Source organism: Cinclus cinclus, chromosome 1, assembly GCF_963662255.1.
Source record: "Cinclus cinclus chromosome 1, bCinCin1.1, whole genome shotgun sequence".
Lineage (NCBI taxonomy): Eukaryota > Metazoa > Chordata > Aves > Passeriformes > Cinclidae > Cinclus > Cinclus cinclus.
In genome coordinates this window covers 128623024-128650920 of record NC_085046.1, presented here as the reverse complement: position 1 = coordinate 128650920, position 27897 = coordinate 128623024, and the positions used below count along the sequence as shown (strand labels likewise).

The following is a 27897-nucleotide window of genomic DNA, read 5'->3' as shown; positions in this document are numbered from 1 at the left end:
TGAAGTGAGTCCAGAGGTGGGTCATAAGCATGACTGGAGGGCTGGAGTGCCTCTCCTGTGAGGACAGGCTCAGAGTTGCCTTCCAGTACTTCAAGGGAGCCTAAAAGAAAGCTCGAGAGGGACTTTTGACCAGGGTATGTAGAGACAGGACAAGGGGGAATGGCTTTAAACTGGAAGAGAGCAGGTTTAGATTGGATACTAGGAAGAAATTCTTTACTGTGAGGGTGGTGAGGCACTGGAACTGGCTGCCCGGAGAAGGTGTGGATGCCCCATCCCTGGAAGTGTTCATGGGCAGGTTGCATGGAACTCTGAGCAGCCAGGTCAAGTGGAAGGTGCTCCTGCCCACAGTAGGGGGATTGGAACTAGGTGATCCTTAAGGTCCATTCCAACCCAAACCATTACATGATTCTATGAAATGTGTTTGGATATTTAGAAGTTCCTGGAGGGAAAAAAAAAGAAAAAAATATGGAAAAAGGGACTGTAAGCAGATCAAAGGACTATTTTAGGTAAAACAGAAAGGAGTACGTGCAGTGGAATCAGGCTGTCATGGACATATTTTTAAAGAGAAGAAGGAAAGGTGTTTCAAGAAGCTAGATCTGTCTTGTTCTAAAGGGCTAGTAAGTCTTGAGAAAAATGGATTGTTGGTTTTAAAATCTTTTACTAATCTCTCTCACAGGGAAAAATGGCAGAGATTAAATATCATACTGAGTAGCACAAGTGAACATCACAGTGCTCTGCAGGATTAGATTAAGAAGGAAAACTGAGGAATTCACAATGAGATGAGTAACACTGCCAAAAAAAAAAAAAAAAAAAAGAAAAAAAAAAAGAAAATAAGAAAATAAAAAGGGAAAAAAAGTGAGCTGTGGTCAGGAAGCAAAAGAAGGAAATGTGACCACATCTATAACCACCATAGCTGCCCCAAGAGGTTTCCTACCTGAAGGTTGATCATGCTTCTGTGAGGAGAAAAATCCAGGGCCTAAGTTGTGCTAACAGCACAGTTCAGACTCAAAAGAAGAAGCTGTCAGATCTCAGGTGGTGCCTCATCTTAATTTTTCTTTTTAATGAACAGTCATCTTTTTCTAATGGCTTAATGCCAAAAGTATGCTTGAAGGAGGAATTTCAATGAGGAAAGCTGGCAGTCCTGCCCAGGTTCCATTGATTCAGTGGAATTGGCTGCAGTCCTTGTGGGACAAGTGCTCCCTTAATTTTAGACAAGTCTACTTCAAATATAATTAGACAGGAGACTTTTTTTTCTTTTTTGCCCTACATACTGAGTGAGACACATTACTTGTAATCATTATATACTAGTTTATTGATCATGGCTTTTCAGTATTCACTGTAGATAGGCTTGTTTTAACAGAACTGTCAAGAGACATGTCTGGTTAACAAACAATTGCCAATTGAAGGTATAGAAACAAGCACAGGGATTTTGTCAGGATATCCAGAAATGTGCAGGGTATTTTGACAAAAGGCGAAAAGGCTTTTCTCCTGAATGTGGTATTTTTAAAGAGATGTTCCTAAAGTCCATTTAATGATGTTTTATGAGTGGTTCAATATATTGTTTTCATCTCTGCTTCCTATGTTTCAATATTTGAAAAGATTGAACAAATGGAAATTATTCTCAGGAATCGCCTATATGGAAAACCTATGAGAGCCCACACAATGGATTACACTGGCTCATTACTTACAATATAGGGTACCATTAAAATGTATTCCAGTTATTAGGAAAGCTGGAAGTGAGTCAATTATTTGAATAAACAAAGACTTGGTTGCCCCATAGTTTAGTGCATCCCTGAGATGTCTGTAGGCTCCATTCCCACGCCTCCTGTCTCATTCCTAAACTAGTAGAGGCTGTTGTGCAAGGCAACCTGGCAGCTCCTAATGAACAGGTAGCTCAATGCACTCCTTGGAAACAATTCCTGCACACTGTCCACTTCTGCACATTTGTGGCAGGCACAGGGCATCGACTGCATCTTGTGTGTATCACAGGAGGAAGAAGAGGTTTTGCACTTTAGGGAAAGAGAAGGATCATCTCATCAGGCCAAAGGAATGTTACTGTGGCCCTTCCAAGGGGGCCCTGTGTTCTGATTGCTTGGACAAGCTGAAATACAGCAGTTTGGTGTGTCAGACACTAGAACAAGGCGAGAAGACAGAAGAGGGTACCTGCTTTTTGCTTTCTCCAAAAGACTAGAGAGGGGTTTTTGTGTCTAAAAGATATAATAAACAATGGCAACTTCATAAAAAAGTAACTCAGCCTCACAACTGATGGCATAGCTCCCAGTCTAGTTAGGAAGCAGTACCCCTACATGCAATTCTTAGGCTAAACAGAAACAATACATGAAAGAAACAAATCCCAAACATCCATTGGGACAAAGTATGCATATATCAATTCCTTAAGAGTGAAAGTCTGTATTTTCTAAAACAACTAATGTTTCCTGTTTACATTAAGGTCTCAGACTGGGCATTCCAAATCATGTAAAGCTGTTGGCCAACAGGTTTATATTAACCCTAGGAGTCAAGGTGAGATTCATGACATTGCTGCTTATTAAAGCTCTCGTTTTAATATGCTTAGCTTTTGCAAGTTATGACACAGTAAATACATTTGTGTCACTTAGCAACCTCAGTTGTTTCCAAAGGAATGTCTTTTGTTCTTGGAAATCTATTATAAATGCAGATTACAAAACAATTATTGGGGAAGCTAGACTAGTCTTATTTGGGTGGTGTTCTGGCCTCTCTCCATTCTTCATTTGAAGTGTGCACAGGAAATTAATTTACTTTGCACAAGCACCCTTCATTGACACTATTGTTATGAAGAGAAGCTCTGCATATTTAACAAATATGACAGAAGTTTCTGTAGAAAACAAAGAATGTGAGAAATGCCTGGAGAAAGAACAGACTGGAAAGGACCTCCTAGTTACTGGGTTCACCCAGTTCAAAGCTGTCTTACTGTTTTGTAAACAACACTACAAATACTTTTAACACTGTGATGCAACACTATATAGTTTCTATTACGAATTTATCAACCTGATTCATTTCTACACACGCCAAAGTCTGAGATCACAGACCATGCAGCTCCAGCGAAAAGGTTTGAAATGTAAACACCTGCATAAATGAAGTATTATTTAAAATTTTCACATTTACTGAGTTACAGGGTCTCCACAACTGATTAGAACATGTGCATGATCCTGAACACATACATGTAGTCAAAGGCCTGAGATTACACTGGATTGCAGACTTCAATGGATCTAAGGGTTTTCTTTCTTTGTCTTTAATAGGTTGAAAGCTCAGAATTCACATCCAGTTGTCCATGTTGGCAAGATCAGTACAAAAGGTAAAATATATAAATTGACCTTTATATTCTGAAATTAAAATGTATCATCAGGAAACACAATAAAATTATGTCACATTTTTATACCTGGACATAAAATTAATATAATTAGTACTTGTTTATGAAACTCAGATTTTGTCCTCTGCTAGGAATATCTGAAAAACAAGTATTACTAAAACTATCTTAAAGACTGTTTTCTAAACATTTCTAAACAGATAAAGTGAGAGTGCAAGTGAACAATAATCATAAAAAGGGACCAACCACTGTTCTCAGATGCTAATAAAATGACTTAGATGACAAGTTGCCATGAGAATTTTGGCAATCGCAGTGGAGAAGCAGACCATACATAGAAATGCATCTGGAAAAAAAAAAAAAAGAATAGTAGCAACAGTCATTATCAAACTTCTGCTCAGAAAAATACTATCAGAGGTCAGAAAAATTTTGTCAACAGTTTTGCAACTCCTTTTATACTTCTATTTTAAAAGGAACCTCCCCCTATCCTTAGTGTTCTATGCTTTGGGGTTTTGGGGGGTTTTTCATTGCAATTACTGTGGTAAACTGCTGAAGTAAAAGTGTTGCTGCAGAGCTCACCTCCAGTGGTAGAAGACCAAGAATGATAACCAGGCTGTGATTCTCCCAATTTATAAGAGAATACAGTAAGCTACGGCTTACTCAGGACTTGGCCAAATGACCTGATAGTTACAATTGTCGGGGCCTCAGCTTCTTTGGGGCTGACCTGGCAGCCAACCCTATCACTTACAAATTCTGCATCAGGACACCTATGACAGCCCCTTTATTGCCAAACTTACTGTCGAAGATGTTCTCATTTCTATGGAGAGGCACTAGCAAACAGCTACCTGTTCATGACCTGCTGTAGTCTTTCTGCCAGGAACATCCAATAATGGCTGCAGACAGTTCAGATCTGCCCCTAGCATGGATTGGGGTTTAATCCCAGAAAGGGCTGCTGATAGACTTAGATCCATTTCAGATATGATTATGATGTAAATTCATATTGAGCCCTCTTTGGTACAGTTTTCCCACATAAACAAATCTTTGAGGGAGAACTGCAGATATAGGATATACTGTCTTCTCCAGCATATTAGCTTTTCTCTCATCATCCAGTGAAAAGAGAAGATGCTATCTAAGTAATGGCTGAGGCTCCCAATTCCTCTAGGAGGACATAATCTGAAACACTCTTCTCCTGAAGGTCCACAAATCTCACTTTGCTCAGCTGGTAAATCTATTAATCCTGATCAGTAGCATTCACTGTCAACATTTGCAGTATGTTTAGTTCTAAAACCCTCAGCAGATATTAGTCCACTGTGAACCAATCATCGCTAAAATTTTGCATTTAAAAAGATCCAAGGACATCAGGATTCTGCTAATGACTTTGCTCTGAGCTCCCTGTCTGTGGCACTGATCTGCATGATCCTGTGAGCTCTTCCCAGCACTGCCGTTGGTTAGGGATGCAATGAAGCACGATTTTTGATTATCATTCCCGGGCTCATGAAAGCCCCAGGTGTAGATGTAATCACAAGCAGCACTGAGCTTTTGCTGGTATAGCTTATTTTGCCTTTGTGGGAGAAAAAAGGCTGGGATAAGCTGCACTGGTTTATTGCAGTTTTGCTTGTACAGAATACCAGATTACCTACTCTGAAGTGATCTGAATATAGATCTCCCTTGGAGTTGAAGTAGATCCATCCATTGCATCTACCTAGGCCTACTTCTATTGCTTTTGAATAGATACTGCATACATAAGGGACAAAGGTAAAAGTGTGTTCTTAAAAAATATTTGGGGGCAGGCAAGGGGCAACAAAATTTCACTTTTTCATCATCTGTAGAAAAATGCGATCTGAGTCTTGACAGTTACCAAAAAGGTGCTGAAAACAAGAAATTATTGGTACCTTAAGTATGCACATGAATAAATAATACACAATTAAGCAGCATGATTTATGCCCAGCTCATATAAATCCAGACAGGGGATGTAGTAATGGGTTTGCCCACCTAGGCTGGTGTGCACACCACTACCATGTGCAGACAACAGGCATGTTCACAAACACGTGTATTTATGCACAGTGTCTCTTGCTCCGTACAGCAAGTGTAAGTAGCTCAACAGAACATGAGCACAAATGGACCGAAGGACATGCCCTCTCCTTTGCCAACTGCTTACTGATTAATCAAGGGTACAGTGGTGAGAGCAGTTTATGTGTATGAGCAACTTACACTTTACAAGCTGTTCCCAGCAGAGCCGACCGCATGCCCCATCACGTGAATAAGCGTGTTCTGGACTATGGCCCCACAGTTCCAACACCCAGAAAACCTTATTTAAGGCTCATCGTAGAAATTTCAGCACCTACTTAAATGATGCAGTGACAGAAACAAGGGAAGGAATGGGACTGGGACATGAAGAGACAGGGCAGAGCCTTGATGCAGAAGGTGAGGTAAACAGCAGGCTGAGAGAAATCCCGACAGAACACCTGCACCGAGTTGCTTCACGCCTGCTAATCCTCGTGATGCAAAATAAGGCTCCTAAGGCATTTCCATGTCAAGGAATTAAACCCCAAACCTAATGCGCTGCCGGGTGTGGGCACATAGCCGGCGCAGCCATCAGGGCAAAGACGACGGCCGAGCGCGAACCGGGCGGTCAGAACGGGGCGATCAGAGCCGGGCGCTGCGGTACGAACGGGCCGCGATCCCAGCACGGAACCTTGCGGGAGACTGCGCTGGGCAACGGGGATCGCGGCGGCTCCCGGAGAGGCCGGTGCGGACCGGTGGCGCTCCGCTGGGAAGCGCCAGCTCCCGCTCCCAGGCGCGCGGTGCTGCGGGAGAGCCCCACGCGCGCAACCGCCGGGCGCTCACGGGGGGCACCGGCGCGCGTCCGCACCGGCGCCCCGCGGGCCGTTAACGGCGGGGCGGGAGCGGCACCGGCCGGGCGGTCACCGGGCGGTCACCGGGCAGTCACCGGGCAGTCACCGGCCGCCGCTCCCGCTCCCCGCACGCCCCGTGCCCGGTCCAAGCGATCGTCCCGAGGCGACGGGGCAGTGCGGGACCCTCGGCCGCGCCGCCCGCCCGCCCCCTCCTGCCAATCACCGCGGCCCCGCCCCCGAGACCCGAGGTGCGGGGTTTGAAAGCGGGCCGGTCCACGCGGCGCGCAGACGGGGGGGGGGGCGGAGGACAGAACAGGGAGCTGTCGCGCTCGGTGGTCGCGGGGCGGCCTCACCCGGCTCGGCGGCGGAAGCCGCCCCCGAGCTCTTGGCCGAGCCCTCCTCTAGCGGGGTGCCGGCCCCGAGAGCGGCCGGGGAGCGGTTGGTCCGGAGGGCCGCCCCCCTCCCCCCTCGGCCGGCGCAGTGGGAGGTGCCCGGGCGCGCGCGTCACCCATTGTTTACAAACCAACGCCAGCGGGCCGAGCTCCAGCCGCGACCGCAGCGCCGGAGCCGCGTGTGCTCGCGCGCGCGCGGGGCGGCGGGCGGCGGCGGCGGCGGCCCCGGTCCCGCTGCGGCGGCTGCGGCACGGCGGGGACCCGGCAGAGATGCCGTGCCGCCCGGGCGAGCGCTTCCTGCTGCTGGAGCGCCCGGTCGCCGTGGGACAGGCGGGCTCCAAGGAGGTGGACGCGCTGGTGGCCAAGCTGGGCGAGGTGCTGCAGCTGAGCGCCCAGCGGGCGCCGCCGCCGCCCCGCGCCCCCAAGCACCTGGGGCCGGGCAGCGCCCGCGACCGCGCCGCCCCCTACTCACCGCGGTGCTGCGCCGGGGCCGGGGCCGGGCTGCTGGCGCCGCGGGGACCGGCCCCGTCGCAGGCTCACTCGCAACACGTCGAGGCTCCGCGGCCGGACCGGAGCGGCCAGCAGCGGGTGACCAAGCAGCTGTGCGGACGGGGCTGGCTGCGGAGCGCCGCCCGCCGGAGGAAGCAGCCTCCGCCGGGGCCGGGCGACGGGCCGGCGGAGGAGGAAGACCCGCACCGGCTCCTGCAGCAGCTCATCCTTTCCGGCAACCTCATCAAAGAAGCCGTCCGGCGGCTGCAGCTGGCGGCAGCGGCGGCGGCAGCAGCGGCATCCGCGGCCTCGAGCGGCAGCGCCTCGGCGGGGAGCGGCGGCGAGGCGGCGGCGGCGGCGGCGCAGCCCCTGCAGTAGCCGGCGGGGACGAGCGGCGGCGGTGACCGGGGCGAAGGAGCGCGGCCGCTGGCGGCGACGGAGCCCCCGCCGGGCGGGCCGCGGGAGCGCGGTGCGGGCTCCGCCAGGATGTAAGTGTGTCCGGGTGGCGGCCGGTGCCGGTTGGAGCGGGGAGGGTTCCCGAACCCCCCCCCCCGCCCCAAGGTCACCCGCGGCGCGGACCCCGGCGAGCCGCAGCCGGCGAGGCCTCGCACGCCGCCGGCCCCGGGCTGCTGTCGTGCCCCCTCTCCCTCCTCTGCTTTTCCCGGGAGCTCCTCCTTCTCCTCCCCCCGCCGGGGCAGCCCGGCCGGGGCCGTGGACCCCCCCGCCGCCGGTCCCCCGCTGCCGCCGAGCTCCTCCGTCTCCCAGGAGCCATTTGCAATAATCCTCGCTGACCCCGGCGGGAGGTGTTTCCTTTCCCCTCCCGGGCTGGTTTGGTTTTTTCTTTGTTGGGGGTTTATTTGTTGTTATTTTAACGTTTATTGTTATTATTTCTCGTTGTGACTGTATGAAGCAGTTTTAAAAAAATGTGAATATAAAAGCTGGAAGGCAGCTGGACTTACAACGAATGAGTGAATGGAGCCTGAGATGCATTGTTCACATAAGGTAGCCGAAACAAGTTTTTTCTACCAAAAAGAAAAGCCCTGAATCCACCCTTCCCCGACAGACTCAATGGCTCAAGTACAAGATGCAGCTGTTGATTTTAAATATATGCACTTCGTACCGGAGCGTTTGAAATGTGTTCCTGATTTACAGGACTTACTGTCTTAATTAACCTGTCTGTATTGAATAAACGTGGTCTTGTTTTTATTTTAGGGTCTGTGTCTCATTGTTAAGGGGAAATGAATTCTGCTTCATGAGAACAAAACTGTGTAGGCACGTTCCCCCTTGATCTTCTTTCAGTTGTAAGATCTCCATTTTGCGAGCAAAAAAAAATCCCCACAACCATCCGCATAGTCTAATGCAGTGGGACACCGGTTATTAATGCACGGAGATGCAACTGAGCCCCTTTGTTTGCCAGCAGCGTTCATTTGTAAGCTGTGAGACGCCCCTTCGAGCAGCGAAGAGTGTGGCTGTTGGAATTCATCAGTCAAATCATACTGAAACAAAAATTAGGCATTTTGTACTGGAGAAGGAACATGGCTTGTGTTGGTTGCTTGTTTGGGTTGTTTTGATGGTTTGTTTTTTTTCCCCCTCTGAGGATAGAGGGGGGAAAAATACTCTGGAAAAGAGAAGTCTAGACAGTAATAAAAAAAAAAAATCTGTGAACCAGAATATGATAATTTGATGGTGGTCATTAAGTTCCAATACCTATTTTTGAATAACTTCCTTTGTAAAATCCTATGTTGGGTTTTTAGGAGTCATTTAGCTTCAAGATCAGAGCTGAACACATCAGACAGACTGGAGCTTAACAATCTCCCAACCCCCACTCAATTTGAGGTTAAAGCTTCTCCTTTGAAGAAGGTAGCAATCCCACATGAAAGAAAATGGAAGATGTTTGCCTTTGTCCAAGAGAGCAATTTGAGCAGCTACGTTTACTTGTGTGATTAGTTCTTTCATGAATACATTAAATCTACAAAATATTGTAGATTTCTTTCTTTGCCACAGCCGCTACTAGAAACTGATGCTGAAGGTTTTTATGTCTCACTGAATTCCTCCTGCATTAGGACCAGTATGTGATGTTATTAGCTTTTTATCTTGACTAATTTATAACTTGAATGCAGTTTTTCCATATCAAAGCATGTAAAATGCAAAGAAAGAAGTTCAGTGCATTTTAGAACCTCCTTAATTGCTAACATCTGAAGTCCTTTTTCTCATAACTTGGGTTGCTTTTGTGGCATTTTGCACAACTTGGAAAAGATTCGGATCTGCCATTAGTTCTTGCTCTCTACTATGATGATGTACTGTGTAGGTTATTCTTCAGATGAATTTTTATTTGCAATTTTTTTGTTTCTTTCTCTGGGAAAAAAAGTGCAATAGCAGATACAAAAAATATAACTACTAGCCACAACTGAAGAACTGGTTATTCATGTATTTGTCCTTTAGGTGCTCAGAGTGGTAGGTATTTGCTGTGCAGATGCTGAATTTGAATCCTGGGATAGGTAATTTAATTACTAAAAAAGCTCGAGGAAACAAGCTAAAAGCTGGGCATAGCTGGTGGAGCCTGAATAGTTAACTACAGTTAAAAGTATATGGGTGGGGGTCAGCTGGAATTCTGAAAGCTGGTGAGTTTGATTTGAACTTTTTGCCAGTGATAATTATGCATCAATTTTGCATCTCCTTTCCGTCCCCCCAGCTCCTCCTCCCCAAACCCTAGCCCCTGTATACTAATGAGAACAGCTAACTTTACAAGTGTCCTTTGTAGTCATTGAAAGCCTCGAGACATTCCTTTTATGGATTTTACTAGAATAACACTTTTCAATAAAGAGGCAGTTGAAGTGAGGCGTAGAAAAGATGCTAATAAATTTCACTGTGACTGGCTGGTTTTTAAGCTTCCTAAATTGCTTCTAAAATAGCTTTTACTTTCTCCTTTGTGCAAGGCTGGGAGATGTATATATGAACAGGGTTATAGTAAGCTAAGTGTTATGCAGCGTGTGTGATGATTCATTAAAAGGAATTTTGGCCCTTGTTTTGGATAACTTGCATAACTCAATGACACATCTTCATCACTTACATCTTCCACGTAAGTCTTTGTCTTCAAAATGTCACTCAGAACACGTCACTCCTTCATAAGGGAACAGATCGAGCGTGTCTCTTTTTGGTTTTGGAAGACACACTGTAAAAGATGTTGGACCAACTGAAGTATTGCCAGAACATTTCCGTCGATTTGTTGCAAATTCTCCTTTTCTTTGCCTTGTGCCACACTATGCAAGCATACAAACTGTGATATAAAAGTCATCATCTGCTTTGTTTCCCAAACAAGATAAAAAGTGTTGACCTGGGAAATAATAATTTTTCTAAGTTTTATATATCTCTGTGTCAGAGGTGGGGTTTCTTTAGTATGTTAAGTCTGTACCAGTCCTCAAATGGCAGTTGTTGGTTTCTAGAGAAGCAAAATGGAAATACATTTGGCCTTCACAGTATGCTTAAACTTTCTGCATTTATGAGTGAAAATACAAGTTTACTTTCGGGTTTAAATTTGGAATAAAATAGTGTTTTCATGATAGGCATTTAGCTAGGTTTTAACTCTTTTTTTTGTTTGTTTGTTTGTTTGGGTTTTTTTGTTTTTTTTTTTCTCTGTACTGTGAAGAAAAAAAAATTGTTCAAAACACACAGATTTTGCAGTGGGTGACATGAGCTATACAACCAAAAGCAAACCATTTAGATTTTTGTAATAAGTTACACTTCAATTCACTGGGGAAGAAATTAATTTCACTATATCTACAGGGGATTTTATGTTCTGAGGGCCAACTTGATTTTAAATAATGTTCTAAACAAATGCACTGAAGGCTCACAACCTCATCTTTCAATGTGCCTCTATGCTGTTGTGCTAGCATGGCACTGGGCTGCCACAAATTTTTCACTAGTAGTCTAGATTGCTGCTTAACTCCTCCTGAGTTTTCTCTATATGACAACTCTTTTCCTGACTGCCCAAAACTCAGCCTTGCATCCCAGTTGTATCTTGTTCTTTGTACTCCCATGTTCCCTGAGCACTTAAAAGTAACTCAATTTAGCCAGAAGTCTGGCAGGTATAATGATTTTTGTCTGCTATTTCCCTCATGTGACCCATCTCCCTTGTAGCTCACTATTGTGTATTGTACCAGCACTTAGAATCTATTGAAAAAATTGTTTTTACATGGTACTGGGCATGATAAACATGGTGGGAAAGTAGGGACTTCACCCTAAGTCCTTAAAATTAGAGGTTGAAAAGAAGCCTTTCAAGCAAATAGCAAGCACATCTCATGGAAGGCATAAGGGAGAAGAAGGATGTATGCTGGTTAATGTACAATTTAGTTCTGGTCAGCTGGGGCCAATCCCAGTGTTGGTGACTTTTCCTCCATATCTATATAAAAAACATTTCTCATTCCCTCCTAGTCCCTGGCCCTATGATTTTTGTCTCTTCACCCTGCATTCCCTGCCTTAGCCAGGCAGCTGGCTAATTTTTTTCAGCTTGTGGATGAAGAATTTCACTTTTACATGTCTTTTGTCCATGTCATATAACTCTTCCCAAATATTAAGTAGCTTTGTTCCCTTCAGTTGCTTTGTGGTGGGTGCTTTTGATGTACTTGTTCACTTTCAAATATTGTAGCTCAGTCACTTCTTGGTGGCCACAATCTGGTTAACTCCTTACAAACCTTATAGTGTGAGTTGGAGGGCAAGTTACAAGTGTCCCTCACCTTCAGTTTGTACAGCACTGGACAGAAATCAGAGAAATCCTAGCTGCAATGAAATGAACAGAAAAAGTTAACAGGAAAAATATTTTGAATTCTCTGGAAATTTCCTCCTGGTTTTGTTTTTTTGCTTATCTTGTTTTTTGGTTTTGGGGTTTTTTTAGAAGTATCTGGGAAATACCACTTAAAGTGATACAATGACTACATAAATGCCTTGGGGGTGGGTGGGGGCAAAAAAATGACATCAGCAAACTAATTTCCTGAGTCAGTGAGTTTGATTCACTTTTTCTCTTCCAAAAATTATGTTTTAGCTGTATGACTAACCTCAGTCACCTTTGTCAAAGCTGCAGAACTGCCATTATGCAATTTCCTTGGCAAAAGGCAGCTGCTGGGAAAGAATTGGTGCCCATAGAGAGAGGAAGGCTGCAGTGTGCCCAAGCCACATTAGTAAACACTGTAAACTCCACAGCAGAGGAAGCCACAGGAAATCAGGCACCATAAATTCAGAGGCGTGCAGCATTAGCTGTTCCTTATGCAATATCCTGTATTTAAATTGTATTATTTTTGCTTCCCATTATATAATATGGTGGTGTCTGGTGGAGTAACACAGCCAGCTAAGGGTGCTCTTCACTGCAGGCATTAGATAGGACATGAGCAATCAAAGGAAATTGTAAAAATCACCTTGTCTCTCTGTGTCCTCCTTGTAATTACCAACTTGGCAGGACTTCATTCATGAAGAGGTGCTAAGGATAGGCTGTAAGCTCCTGAGCTATACGAGGAAGTTTAATATGTTCAATTTCAACCCCAGGTACATATCTTATAGCAGCAACGATTTTAAAGCTGGGGGAAAAATTCCTGCTGGAACTTTGAGCTTGGAAACCAAGTGGTAAATTTGAGAATAAATGGACCTGCTTTCATTTTTCTCCCATGTAGGTACTTCAGTCCTTATCCAAGGAACTTCGCACTCCCTGGCACACTATGGGGCTTGTATCATTAGCTGCTTCTCAGGAGATGATTTCTGATTGATTTTACAGTCCAGGGAAGTGTAGTCTTCCAGTTCAATGGGATCACTTTCAGGGGCAGTGCTGACTTAAATACATTTTTCGTTTGGTGGTAAGGGATGAAACAGCACCAGGATAAAAATGTTTTAATTAGAGGAAATGGATCCTGGCTGGCTTAATAGTAAATATTTATTGCTCTAAGCATTTTACCATAAGAGATTGGGGCTTATTCTACCCGCATCACAACAATTGTCCTAGTTTCAAGGCTTAAATCTACAGAAGCATGGGATCACAGTTAAAGTGAAAATTTTGGTTATTAATGTTCTTAAATCCACATTGCAATGTCTTTTCTTGTTTACAAGACTACTTAGTGTTCCAGAGGAAACCACACAGGGTTGAAGCAGGTGCCTGGATGCATGTACATACATCCCCAGCATCTCCTGCAAAATGGAAGATGAGGGGGACACCTAATCCTCTCAGCAGGCAGTACTGGCAGTTGCTATTCCAGCAATACCTATCTGTCAGTGCACGGGTATGCCCCACTGGTGTGGTATCTCATCTCTGCATTGTTTTGGAAGGTAAAAAAACCCAGACATTAATGTTTTCCATCTTGCTGTCCTGGTCTGTTGTTAGCTTTCACCAGGCTGCTTTGACAGTTGCTTTCCTCCAATGCCTCTGATGCAAACTTCCCCAGCTGCTGTCAGCTCTGGCCTGAACTACAGATGGATTCTGGATCACAGGACACAGAAAACCTATTCTCATACAAAGAAGTAAGTCAGCCTGGAGCATGCCAGACTGGTAGCAGGATGGAAATAAGAAACATAAATTTCCACATCTGCATTTGTATAGATCTGTTCTTCTGTTCTTCTCCCTCTTTTTATTTTTTTTTCTTTCCTTTTAAGAGAGGCCACAGATATCAAGAATCTCTGGAAATCCTACTGCCTACCTCAGTAGGGGTTTAGAAGTGACCCATGGCCCTGATGTTCACTTTTTCCCTTGTTTTCCTGGAGAGCCTTTCACAGCACGTTTGGTTTGTGCTGATCCTGTTCTCCAATCTGCAGTGAAACAAAGATGCTTTGGGGCTAAAGAGCAAACATGCTCAGCCTGGGTACTGTGCATATGCACACACAAGCGTGGATCAAATGTGACTTGCTGAAGTAGTACTTGTGTTCAGGGTCAAATGTGCAGATGTTTTATTGACACTAAGAAAAAATACAGACTTACACAAAGGACATGTGCTATTAATTTGATTTAAAACTAAATTTCAGGGGGAAAACTACAGCAAAATATATAGAAGAATATAGTTTTGCTTTTTATCTTGTAAAAGTTAAGGCAAATGTGTTTTAGTGTAATACTGCCTATGTCCTGCTTGTGGCTTGCCTTGCTGCTCCTGAACAGGCTTTACCTTAGAAAAAGCAGATCAAACCCTACCAGAACTACCAAATTATTGTAAGAAATAGAATTTCAAATGGCTTTTGGTTTACCTTTTTCCTAAACAAAAGAAAAATCCTTATTGAAAGGTATATATCAATGCTGAATAAAACTTTGAAGAATGTCTTCATGCAGGAGTGACTTAAGTTTGCAGTCAGCATGATACAGGTCTACCTTATTATTGCAATGGCTTTAGCTTATGTGTTATTAAAAGTCTCAATTACTTTAGCTTCAGTAATTTCAAATATGGTTCCAGACACATAGAAGTTGGAATTGTGTTATCCAGGAGGCACTATGTTTAAGTTCACAAACTTTAGAAAGTTTTAAATTGGAGAGGGGAAGTTAACTTGAATGGTAAAACTCAATAGAGATTTTCCATGGGTGATTTCAATTTCACAAGTCATTCAGTTTATTTAAGCTCTTGTAAATCAACAGAGGAGATTAATAAATTGACACCAAATGTGATCTTTTGTAAGTGATAGTCACAGAATCACAGAATGGTTTGAGTTGAAAAGGACCTTTAAGATCAACAAGTTCCAAATTCCCTGCCATGGGTAGGGACACTTTCCACTAGATCAGACTGCTCAAAGCCCCATTCAAGCTGGACTTGAACACTTTTGGGGATGGGGCATCAACAGCTTTTCTGGGGAACCTGTTCCAGTGCCTCACCCCCCTCACAGCAAAGAAAAAAAGCCATTCCCCCTTGTCCTGTCATTACACACCCTGGTCAAAAGTCTCTCTCCAACCTTCCTGTAGGCCCCCTTTAGTACTCCAGGTCTCAGGAGAGCAGAGTAGAGGGGGAGAACCACCTCCCATATAAGTAAACCTTTAAAATTGTAGGGACTGTCATGAGCTCTGGGTATCTCAATATCTTGGATGCCAGTCAGCTGTTTCATATCACCTGCTGTGTGGTGGAATAGCCCCCCAGCAGCTCTTGTCCTGCTGTCTGGCAGTTTGGCTCCTTCTTGGTTAGTCCCTTCCATGCTGTTGGATTTTGGAGCTTTAGCCATGGTTACAGTTGATTTTCCTGATAGCTCTGCATGAGTTACGGGTGGTCCAGTGCTTTCTGAGCCAGGAGAGCTGCCCTGCTGTATGGCCAGTGTCTGCTCAGATTCAAAGCTGCCTTGTGTGGATGGTGGTGAAAGGCTGATCAACATGGCTGGGGAGCAAGGCTCTCCCTGTGAGAAGCAGAGGGGTCAACCATCCCATCAAGCCTGACTGCCTTGGCTTCTGCTTTTAATGCTGAGGACTGACAATCAAAGAATAGGAATGGATGTTTCCTGTGGAAGCTGCCTTGGAGAGAGATGTGGGGCTGCAAGTCAGGCTCTACATGAAAGACTCCTCATGACACATTGGAGCTGACCAGAAAGAGAAACAGAAGATGAGAAAACATTGCACAGAGGTGAGATTTGAACCAACACAAAGGTGGGAACAACTCTGGGGAAAAACTGTTTTAGACACTCTAGGTCAAAGGATCTACACTGAAACCCAGAAGGGTACATAAGCTTCAGTTCCCCTTACTAACTCCTAAAGAAAGAGGTTACTGAAACTGACAGCAGACTGTGGAGCCCCATCACGAGAGGAAAGACTGTTAGAGACCCATCTGGAGAACTGTAGGTACAAACAAACTTCCTGATGGGAAAAAGCAGTTGCATGGCAGAGAAAACTAAGACAGGCTTGAATAGCTATCCCTGACTGCATACAAAAGGGTGTGGAAATGTGGACACTGGCTGTGGGCAGCACTGGCTATTCCTTCTGTTCTAGTGTGCTGTTGGCCTGGATCTTGCTGGGATTTTACCCTTTTTCCTGTCACTGATTGACTCTGGGATTGTTGGTTTGCAGGACAGGTGACAGGACAGACATATTTTGGGGGCTTGCCCTGCATCAGTACTCCTCAACAGCCCAGCCCTTGAGATCTGAACCTTTTGTCCAATGCTCCACTTAGAAGTCTCAGCCTCTGTGGGGGAAGTGGGAGAAGTACAGCACTGCCCAGTCTGATTTCTACAGTTGTGGCTATAAAACAGCCTGTGTGGTTATTGACTTCTTGGTTGTTGTAAAGTGATTTTGAAAGCACGGGTGTTGTAGCAGCTACACCTTCCTCTTCAGCTTGCTTTTTTTTTTTCCTTTGTTTAAGTTAGTTAGTTGCTACTGCACTTTGACCCTTATCACAGTGAACAAAATTAAGTGTGAGTAACATCTATTGGCTTGCTGCTCTTTTGACTGCACATTCAGCAAAGATGACAAAATTTTGTTGGTACTTGGTACCAAAGACTTCAGCATTTACATTGTCATTTATAGCTCACAGCTGAAATTCATGGCCCTGGGTATTCCTGGCATCAATAGCTTCCCTTGAATAACTGCTGTTACTCAGTTGTTAACACTCATACTGTATTTGGTGATGTCTCTGGGGTACAGCAAAGCTGATTATATAATTTACCACATCCTTATGTCCTGGATGTAAGGATAAACCTCTTTACCACAAAGACAGACATACTGGAACAGGTTGCCCAGAGGTTGTAGTCTCTCTCCTTGGTGGGTTTGATTAGACCAGAGAAAACACAGACTAACATGACCTGACTTCAGAGCTGTCCCTGCTTTGGACAGGTTTCTGTATTTGAGATCTCTTGAGAGATTCTTCCGACTTGAATTATCCTATGATCCCACAGCATTGGCACATTTGCTTGCAGAAAATATTCCTTTCCAATGCAGTGTATGGAATTCACCCAGCGTTTCACTAAATCTCAACTAGGACTAAGGGAATCCAGGCTATGCGAATGTAGTCCCTAGCAAATGGAATTTCAAGGCTTTCTCCTGCCATAGGTTCATTCACTCTGACTACTACTCTCATTTAGGGTCCTATGATAGAAAAGACCATTCTCTTCAGTTTCTTCTGTATCTAGATTCTGATACTTCTCACTGAATTTTGTGAGGCTTCAAAAGCAGTAGAATCCTTTCCCCAGACCTGATTGCTCAGCTATGACAAGGAGGATATCCACTGTTCCTTGCTCAGGCAGACACACACACTTTCTTCTCCAGAAGTAGGAAAGACAGACAAAAAGAACAGAAAGGTTAGCAGATGTTAAATTTGTGGTTTGGGCATTCTTACTTTCCTCCATGGCTAACATCTGGATCATTTGGAACATACCTTTGGACTCAAGAGGAAACAAACCAGTGCAATGTTCATGTGTGCCCCAAGGGCAAGGGTTGTTCCTAAGAGGCCAAGAAAAAAGCCTTTTCCTGGATTCCCAGTCCCCTGTGTTCTTAGGATTGTGTTCATAGTGGCAGCTCTTGTCTCAGTAAAACCAGTGCCTTGGGACTTGACAAGAGCTGACACCACCTTCTGTATCAGGAAGCAGTTTCCTGTGTACCAGTGGTTTCTCAGAAATTGTTCTATGCCGGTGCCTGTGTGTTTCTGATCACTGTGCCTGGACAATAAAACCACTCCAATTTTGGTTGTTCAAGATGAAAATTGAATGTGAGGACAAGTTTCTGTTTGGTACATAATTAAATTCACATCCTTTTCTGCAGATAAGCCATGAGCCTGAGACCACCTTTCAGACATACTGTGTGCCCTGTACATCTCTGCTCCCCAGAATATACCCTCTTATTCTTTTGGCAAGGCATTAGGAAACTCATAAGAAAGCCCACACGTATGATTTTAACAGGGCAAGGCCATTCCAGGCAGTTCAGCTGTCCAGATCTCCTGAAGCTCTCACTATAATCTCCAAAAGCATAGGCAAGTTGTTCACCTTTTCTGAATGACAGCATCTCTAAATTTCTCACCTGGAATATTGTTTGGCTAGCTTCCACAGGGATGGCTTCTTTGAAGTCAAACCAAACTCACCCAAGGTTTCAGTTATATAGGGTCAAATATTAAGAAAAAAAAGATGGTGTATGTGCAGAGTTTTCTACGGTGGCAGAGCACTGTGGTATTTCTTAGCAGAGTCAGACATTTGTAACAGATGCGCGTACATTCCCAGAGCAGAGTGTGTATGGCAAACACAAGAGCCAGCTCTGAGGAACTCACCATTCTTTCCCAATTAAATATCAAATATGGGGAATGATCAATGGTTTAATCAGGCCCATTGCATAATTTGCTCTGGGGTAGACCATTCACATTTTTTGCCAAATGTGTCTTGGGACAAGGGCTTTTCTTGATCCTTAATTCTTCTCCTCTCTCTTATTGAAAATGCCATTATTCTCTGTTGCTCTCTGTGGGAGGCATGACCAGAGCCTCACATGGCAGTGCAGGCAGAAGCACTGCTCACTGCTCTGAACCACCACAGCCCTCTCCCTTGCCTCCATCCCTGCCTTCCAGAAAGGAGAAGAGCTTGTTTGGTTTTTTGTTTGTTTGTTTGTTTGTTTTTTCAACAAAACTGCTGCACTGTCTCCTGTAATGCCCTGTTATCCTACCCAGCTGCAATGTACTGCTTTTGATTTTTGCTTGGCTGGTTTGCTAGCAAACCCCTTTAGCATGCATATGTACTGCAGTGGCGTGCCAAGAGGCGAGCAGAGATACGTCTATCCTGCTACGTGTTTGGCAAAACCAAACCAATCTTTTTATCACCAAAAGAGGTGTCATAGCCACCCTCTGGCCTCTCCCTCAGAAAAATGAGGCTATTAAAAAAAAAAAAAAAAAAGTGCGTTCTCCAGCCCGTCGTATTAGAGTGAATGAGGAAATCTCGGTGGGAGCCGGCGGTGCAGGGCCTTTCCTTTCCTCGGCGCTGCGGAGCTGGCGGCAGCCGAGCGGGGCCGTGGTGAGTCAGCGCGGGGGACGCTCCGCGCCCGGCACCGCAGCGGCTGCGCTGTGTCACCGCTCGGCAGCGACTCACACCTCGCCTCAGCTGCGGGGGGACTCCTTGCCTGGTTATCCTCGCACCTCCCTCAAGTGCGAAGTAGAGGGAGAGCGCTTACAAACTACGTCTTTGAGTGTGGGGTTCAGGATCTGCGCCAGCAGCTCGTGTCAGCTTTGAGTCTCCGTGTTCCTGTGTCGCGGGGCTCCGACAGGGCAGATGAGTGTTTCCCGTTAGATACTCACAGACACCAAAAATAGACGCTCCATTACTGCAGCATGCTAGCTGACAGTAATGATAGGGCTCTGCTTACTAGTTCAGTTACATACCGGCAATCTGGCCTCTTTGCATGCTTTATTTATCAGGTATTAATTGCAATTTCCACTTACCACCCCCAGCCTAAATCACTGCATTGTCTGTTGCAGAGGTCAGACATTCACTTGGTTTTGCTTTTATTATTAGCATGAGAAAACTCAATTACAGCAGGCATGCATACACAAACACACAGTAGTAGGTCTGTGCTGATGTTCTTAAAGATACACATCTGCTGATACTAAAAATAGCTCCGTGTCAGCAGCTTGGTAATTTTAGGCTCAATGGGAATTCATCCCCATGGTAACTGTACGGTTGTTGAATCATTTATTATTTGAGCTTCAAAATGACAACAGTGCCAGCAATTTTCATCCTCCAAACGTTTTTAAGGACCTTTTGCAGTGTTGCAATACTCCTTGCTCCGTACTCTCCATATTTATCAAGCAAACAGTGTTGCCCTTGAACTGACTACCTGCTTCTCCTTGGACATAGCAGGGCTGGGATACTAGATAGCAGGGTGACAGTTTAAACAGGTTTCACTTTTGTGATAACAGCAGCCCATGATGCAGCTGTTTGGCCAGAGATGGTACACATGAACCCCTGCAAACTTCCAACTGGCAAAACTAAACTTTAAAGTGTCAACCTAAGCCTCAGTCTTTGTCTCAAGAAGCAGAAAACAAGGTATCTCAGGTCTCTGTGTTGCAAGAGGTTTTGTAGATAAGAGGCTGTTAGTTTTTAACCTCTCAGATAGATGCTGTTGACCCCAAGCCAGTGGGGGGGACACACTGCCTGGCTTTGTGGAGATAAAAGCTGTTTGCACTTTCCCTCTAATATGAGCTTACAGATAATGCTCATAGCCGTCTTGTGCTTAACCCAAGAGGAGTCAGACCACCGGGCTAGCAAAGAGTAAGGTTCCCTCAGACCAGGGGTTTCTCAGACTCTGCTGTCTCAGAGTCTCCAGGGAGTGAGACCAGGGTAAGCTCTGCAGGGTGGGACAGGAGGTACAGAGTGAGCACTGTCAGGTTTGAAACGACAGAAATCACTCAGCAGCAGAAACACTTCCATAGTACACAAATTGCAGTGAAATGGGGTGCCAGAGACTGATTTCAGGATGGTCTAAGTAACAGACACCAGCTCTCCCTTCAGCTGCACGAGTGACTTTTGTTGGACTGTTCCTGACCATTAGATTTACTGGAGTGCTCAGTACAGTTACGTTTTAGGTAGAAGAGGCTCAGTCCCTTTAAGCCCGACAAAAGCGAATCTGAAAGACTGACCCAGAAACACAGGCTCTATTCCCAGGTGCCAGCAGTTGTAAGGTGATACACTTAACAGAGCTGATTCTCCTGGGTTAAAACATTGTAGCTATTACACACTGTCACGACTGATGCCCTATTTTTAGATCAAATGAACTTTAATTGTGTGAGCTTTTAAGAAGCTCTTGGACAAGGTAATCTGCAAGGTACTTTGAAATTGCCTTTCGTCTTATTAGTTCAGTTGACTTGAACATAACAGAATAAGAGTGTGCAGGCACCTTTTACATCTGCTGTGCAGCTGCCTTCTACCTTAAGCAGCTTTCTGTAAATCTGTCAGTACCTAAAGTTTGTTGTGCATCACCCTGGTGGGATTTGTCAGGTGATCCTGGTGTGCACTGCAAGGAGAGCCAGCATCTGCCATCAAGGAAAACTCAGTTTCCCCTCCAGTGCAAGGGTATGATCACCACCGATGTCAGTTCAAGTGACCTACATGCCAAGAGACAACACAGTAGTTTTCTCACAGACAGGATCAGGAGAAAGTGGCCCATTCACAAACCAGCCTCCAGCTCTGAAGTTATCTCCTGGAGAAACAGCAGCTATTCTTTATTCTTTATTCTTTATTCTTTATTCTTTATTCTTTATTCTTTATTCTTTATTCTTTATTCTTTATTCTTTATTTTTGCATCTGGTTCCTCAGTCTTCTCATTTAATTAAACCAGAAATGTCTTTTCTTCCAATTGGTTCAGCTGCTGTACATTTATCCCAGAGCACATACAGAGAGAGATTTGGAAGACACTGCCTTTTCGTATTTCCACCTACCAGGCTCCATCTTCTTGAGCTGGGAAGTGCTCTCTGTGGCCACAGCCTCAGCTGGTGGAGGCAATGCCTGGTCTCACTGTGCCACAGATAGACATGTCAATAGCAGAATTACTTGCTTGTAGCAACAAAAAATCTGGTCACAGCTCATAGGTTTTTTAGTAAGTTAGGAAGTGAAGAAAATTGCCTGCACAATAGGCCAGAAATGGAGTGTATTCTCAAACCTTTCATGGCCAAGAGCTTGGTTTCAAGCAGTTTTCCCCTCTTGCCACACACTTCTGGGTTCGTGGTTTGATTCTGCCCAGCAGGGTGCTGCCCATGAAGATGGGGTAGCTGTGCCAGAGGCTCCCAGCTTTTTCTCAAACATTGTTTTCCTCTTTTTTCCTGACAAATGATGAGGATCTGAGTAATGATCTCAAATCTGCTGTTACTGTCCTGACGTGTACAGCTAAGCACAGCATCCAGTTTTACATTGTCACTATTTATTTTTATCTCGTTATATCTTTTTGATCCTGTTTGGAGAGCAGCAGGGGAAAGAACATCCACAGTGATGTTGTGTGATTCTCCAGTGGCATTGCAGACCAAGGACCCCCACAGCACATGAGCTCCCCAGGTGCTTGTAACTCAGGGTACCTGCACAGTCAGAAGCCTTCACCAGGCACCAGTGAGGGGGTTATTGAACCTGCAAAGCATCTACAATTGGTGACCATGCATGGAAAGGAGACCCAGCCTGCCTGAGACTTCATCATCAGGTTGGGTGTGAAACTTTGGGTACAGTCTCCTTGAACATAGGCTGCTTTTTAACCTGAAGTCAGAAAGAAATAATGAACATGTCATGTCATTTCATACTATTTTTGCAGTCGCTGTCACAAAAACAATCAAGTGTTAAAGCACGTGTCTCAGCTCTACCTTACTAGTTTTTCCCATCTGGTTGTAACTGTATTTCAGGCATGGCTCACAAGCAGTGGGGTGCTCTAGGAATGTCACTCTATCAATTTGTGCTTACTTTGTGATAGCTTTTAAGCGACATTTTTTCCATGTAATATCCCTTCCCACTTCACCTGAACACAGACTTGCATGGGCTGAAACTTTTTAATACATGTGCTGCTTTGTTCTGTATTTGGCCTGAATCTTGCGCTCCAAGTTACACAGTCTCCAAAAAAATGCAGGTGAAGGGCTGCTGTGCACCTTTTCATCTGGTGAGCACTTGCCAGATGCTGCTGCTGCCTGCAGAAAGATGGGACCACTGGAAAGCTTGCAGCACAGACACCTTCCTCTGTAACCCTATGCCAGCTTTGATGTAGGGGCTGAGACTGGAAGCTGAGCAAAGCCATGGGTTATCCTTGGTTTCCTGGAAGCCAGAGGAGCAGGTGGAGGGAAACATGGACAGCACAGACAGAGCCAGCAGCCTCTGCATTGCAGCAGCCCATGCATCTGCCTGTGTGCATGGAAGGACACGACATGGGAGTTGGTGTTAGACATCTCAGAGCAAGCACTCACAAAATCCCATCCTTCTGCTGATTCTCCTTTATACAGTGATGGATTGTCTCTGCAGGCACAATGTGCAGCAACTCTCTAAAAATCAAACCAGACTTGCTGATTAAAGTAGGCCATCTTTAATTTTCTCTGCACATTCTCATTTCATTCCTTTGCTATTATGGTGGGTTCTCACTGCTAAGTGAATTAAATGTGACTTTGAGCAATGTGAGAGAGGACTCTCCTCTGTCCCTTTCTCATTGTCCCTCCCCATCAAGGATCTCACTTCAGCTGAGTTCATATAGCCTCAGCTCCTGCCCAAACCTCCCAAATACCAGCAGCAATTGACAGCAGGGCCTCAGTACTCCCCCTCCAGGCTCCCTGGGGTGAGCCCAGGTCCATTCTTTCCTTATCAGTCAGGCTCACAAATCAGCATGAGATTACTCATTAATTGCTTGGGCAGACAAGGCTTGTAGCTTTTGAGGTCCAAACCACTCCTGCATTTTATTTCTCTGTGGTACAACAAGACGGGGTGGGATAAGTTCCTTCCCCCCATTTGCCCATCATGACAAGTCTTGACTGAGTGTGGGATGATTTAATGTGCTAGTGCTATCATCAGGGTGAGAACCTCCAGCTGGCCTGCCCTAAATTCCCCCTAGGTCTTCTCAGGCTGTTTCATTGCCTGTGATGCTCTAGTGACAGACCTGTGTTGTTGATGGTGCTCCTTGGTTCTGCACTGCTCATTCCTGGCTCAGCACTGGGACTTCCTTGTGTGTGCAGCCACAACTGTTTATCCAGCTCCAAACTGTGTTCAGTAATAGCCAGCTATAGAGTAGTTAAAGATCTCAGTTGCTTCTCTATGCCCAAGAATACCATGAACACTCAGAGCTATGCCCAGGACCCAAGGTGTGGTGGCACAGGGCTAGGTGCAAGCATGGCTGGTGAGGAAGAAGGGATTTTCAAAGGGGTTGCTCTCATACTATGAAATCATGGCCCCAGAATAGGATTAGGGGCATATCTTTCAGGCAGAAGTGATATCTTGCATTAACTGAAGAGATAAAGTTGAAAAAACCCCAGAGTTTGGGTTAGCATTTGATATGATATTTCTGTGTTTCAGACAGTCTGTCATAGGCAATGAGAGCCAGTCAGGGGAGGGCTTACTGGAATGCATGTGGGCTCCTTGCTCAGCTATGGCTACTCAATCAGTCATCTCCCTCAAGCCGCATTTCTTGCGGAAATAAGTGAAGAAGGGGGATTGGTATTTAATAACTTCTCAGTGCAGTCACAGTCAGTTTTTTCAGCTGTTTTCCAGCTTGGTTCTGTAGGTGTGCTTTGGCTGTATGTCCTTTCAGCAGCGTGTGCTGTGACTCTTACTACAGTGTCTCCTTGCAGGAGCTCCCAGAGTAGACCAGAACCACAGTGCCTGGGGAGAGGCAGGTAGTAAGCCAAGGAGCTGCCACACAACATGAAAGAGCCACAGAGAACAGTTTTTATCACCATGCTCCATTTACACCATGAAAACAATTTTTTTCCTTTGTTTCCTTTAGTAGAGCATGACCTTCCTTCAGCTTCACAAACCTAGCAGGGCAGGGGTGGCAATGGCGGGTGAAAGCAAACTCATCTTGCTTACACTAGCCCGGCTGTGACCCGTGGTATGTAAAAGGATCACTTGGCTCCTTGCTGGGTGAGGATAAAAGAGAGCACAGTTGTTTACATCTCCATTCAAGCACTTAACGATTGAACAACAACAAAACAAGGAGTTTGTGTGGCTCCAAGAGCTGACCATGTCTGTTGAACACAGGCTGAAATAAACAGTTGTTTTAAGGGGGGGGGACAAGCCCAGCAAAAACAGGCTCCTGCCCTGAGTACAGCACCAGAAAGGGACACTGTCTATTTGGGAGATGCTGGGGAGTGGTCCATGCCTGACCTTTGCCATCCTCTCTCCTGGGGCAGCACCTCACACAGGATGTTTGGTGCTTTGGGTCTCCTTTCATCCACTTCCCTCCCAAGTGAGGGACACAGCCCAACTTTACCCTAGACCTAGCTCCAGAGAGACCAAGGAGATGACTCTGGGAAAAGCAGAACAGGACAGAGGCGGGAGCATAGAAAAAGAATTTAAAACTTTCTCCATATAACACAAATTTAAATATATTCTTTATGAAAGTATAATATATATTTCCACCTTTTTCAAGATTAATTCCAGTTACCTTCATATTATAAATTCTCCACATATTGAAATATATGAGCAATAGATTCACATTTCAAATTCAATCAATACTCAAAACCTCAAGAAAGTTACATTGTGGAATTGGACTTTCATCTTGACTGATAGTCTCAAGCTTTCTTTCGTAAATAAAGAAAATTGCTTCTAGCTGAGAACTTGCTTAACTGAGATAATGGAGACATTAATAGATAGCAAAGCTGTGAGATTTGCCAACTTTCTTTTTGCAAAAAGAAAGCAGAATATACACATTTCCCCTTCTGTAGGAAACACTTCTGTTTTTTTTAAACCATACACACATTATAACAGGGAAATAATATTCCAGTCAGCTTTAGGTTAAGTGATATTTAATGTTGCAATGAATTTAAACAGACACATTAAAAAATAATATAAAGGACTCAGTTCTGAAAATACAGAATAAAAAAATTCCCAAACATGAGAGAGCTTGTGAATAATAGCAAAATATACATTGAGTTGGGGACTAAGATGTACAACTAACTTTATAGTATCTAAGGTCAGGGTCCTAAGAAAAAAAAAAAGTAGTATCATTGCAAAGATGAACATCTGAAGAGGACATCTGGTCCACCTCTGTGCCTGACAGTGGGACCAGTTACACCAGTGCCATTTCTGGTAGGTGCTTGGCCTACCAGTCCCAGAAGATTACCAGGGTGGAGATTCTGCAGCCTCTCCAAGCAGTTCAGATCAGTATTTAACTACTGGTAGTAGGAGGTGGTTTGTTCTGAACCCTTAATCCCTTCCTGTAACTACATCCTCGCTCCGGGTCCCATGCACAACAGGAAGAATTTATTCCTTCTCTCTTCTTAGTCACATTTTTTTAATATACAGTTCTCCTAACTCTCCCCAGGCTCCTTTCACCAAACCAAACAAGGCTAATGCCTTCAGCAGGCCTGAGGGAGCCGTTTTCACATTGCCTCTCTTCACTCTGCAGTTTTTGAGCATATTGTTGGTTATAAGTTTTTGCTGAAGTTTAAGAGTTACACAGTAGAGAATACTTAGAAAAATACAAAGGCATCACAAACAAGAAGCCTATTGTACAGCCCAACATGAAGTTTGCTTCTGCAAAAGCATTTAATGATTTTTGCATTCAGTGATACATTTGTCATTTATATTTCCAAACCTTTTCTGGCCTACTGCTTCCCATCCCCTCATTGTCTGTCTCTATTAGCACACTTGAGATATTCCTGCACAGTTAATAGGCAAAAATTCTATTCCCCCATTACTTCCCTAGTGGCTTACATAGGCTAATTTTCTTTATGCATAACTACTAATTTGTAATTGTGCTACATAATTAAAGGCAGAATCGTTTTCTCAGAAAGAGAAGTTGGAAATACCATTTAAAAGTATTTTGCATCAATTAATCACATTCAATGTACTCATGCTTACAGAACAGTGATTAAAAAAAAAAAAAAAGACAGACCCTGTCAAATACTTTAGACTGTAACAGTATCAAGTTTTGCAGGATAAAATGTAAATCTAGATTACTAGAGCTGTAGTGAGCAGGGGAGGGTTGCACCAAGGAAATAGAAGGGCAAAAACCAAGGAAGAATTAAAGAGGGGGAAAGTTGATTTTTTTAAATTAGATACTAGAAATGAGATTAATCACTTGCCTTGTCTGGAAGACTTTTTTCTACTTTGTCACCCCCATCACCCTTTCTTTTGTTCTTTCTTCCCTTTTATTTACTTTCAGGGATACCAAGGCACTGTTGTGGATTTGGATTCATGTTAACTAAAAACTCCTACAGCACCACCTACCTAAGGTGCTTGTATTCCTCGGGTCTGCAGTATTTATTTTGAAGGTGCCACAGAACTCCTCCAGTTTACCACTTTTAGCCTCATACATCTCTTTATTTCACAGTTTCCCTCCTCCTTTCTTCAGCACAAATGAGGATTATAAGTGCTTATGGAAAGGTATAGTGATCTAATCCTGTGCCTGAAGCTCAGTCCCAGGGCAGGCAGGGAGACCCAGGGCCGGTAAAAGACAGCAGTTATTTCAGAGCATGTACAGCATCTGATTTCTCTGGTAAGACAGTTGTGCCACTGGGTGACTTGCTATAGCCCAGAGAAACCAAATTACCAGCTCTGACTGACCCTTTCTTAAAGCAGACAAGGCACTGGGTCTAAACTACAGGTCACATGACTTTTCTTGCATAGAAGACAGCCAAACACCAAGAAAGGTGAGGAAAGCATGAAGTGGAAGTATAAAAGTAGGGCCAGAGGAGAGAGGTTAACTACATTTCTCATTTTCTGAGTTCAAAAAATGCCGACTCCAGAGAGCCTTTAAAAATTTAAATACCTGAGTGCATAGGAAAAGCATACAAGATAAGAATCAGAGACAAAGCATTTAACATCCCACACGTATCTTTACAAAGTTACAGCATTTTTTTCCTTGGATAATAATTTTACATTCCTAATTATTTCTGCACTGTGTAAAAAACATGCCTACATATAAAGTTTAGTGGTTTCTTTTGCAGAGATTAGGCAAATATATACAAGACAAATTTTTTTTATTAAAATGTCAAATGTAAAATTAGAGGTTGTAAAACACTTTCATTAAAAACAATTTTAAACTCTGTGCAAAATTATGTAAAAAATACTTTTTTTGCTATTTCAAAGAATGAGAAAGATTAGACTTTGCAGGTTCAGGCTGAACTATTTTTGTGTTAAGAGCAGCTTAATACTTTCTTTATCAAGCAGAAGCCCTCAAGGACTTGCATGATTTCAGCACCTGTGCTATCTCTAAGTGAAGGGCTTAGTGATCTGTGTGTGCATG

The 27897-nt window shown here is 44.4% G+C and overlaps 1 protein-coding gene across 1 annotated transcript; it reads left to right on the top strand.

The window, feature by feature from the left end:
• Positions 1–6753: 6753 nt before the first annotated feature.
• Positions 6754–8282, top strand: LOC134050157 (GSK-3-binding protein-like). The gene has a single exon (XM_062503037.1). The coding sequence runs from the start codon at positions 6858–6860 to the stop codon at positions 7452–7454; it is 597 nt and encodes a 198-aa protein (XP_062359021.1). The 5' UTR covers positions 6754–6857; the 3' UTR covers positions 7455–8282.
• The last annotated feature ends 19615 nt before the right edge of the window (positions 8283–27897 follow it).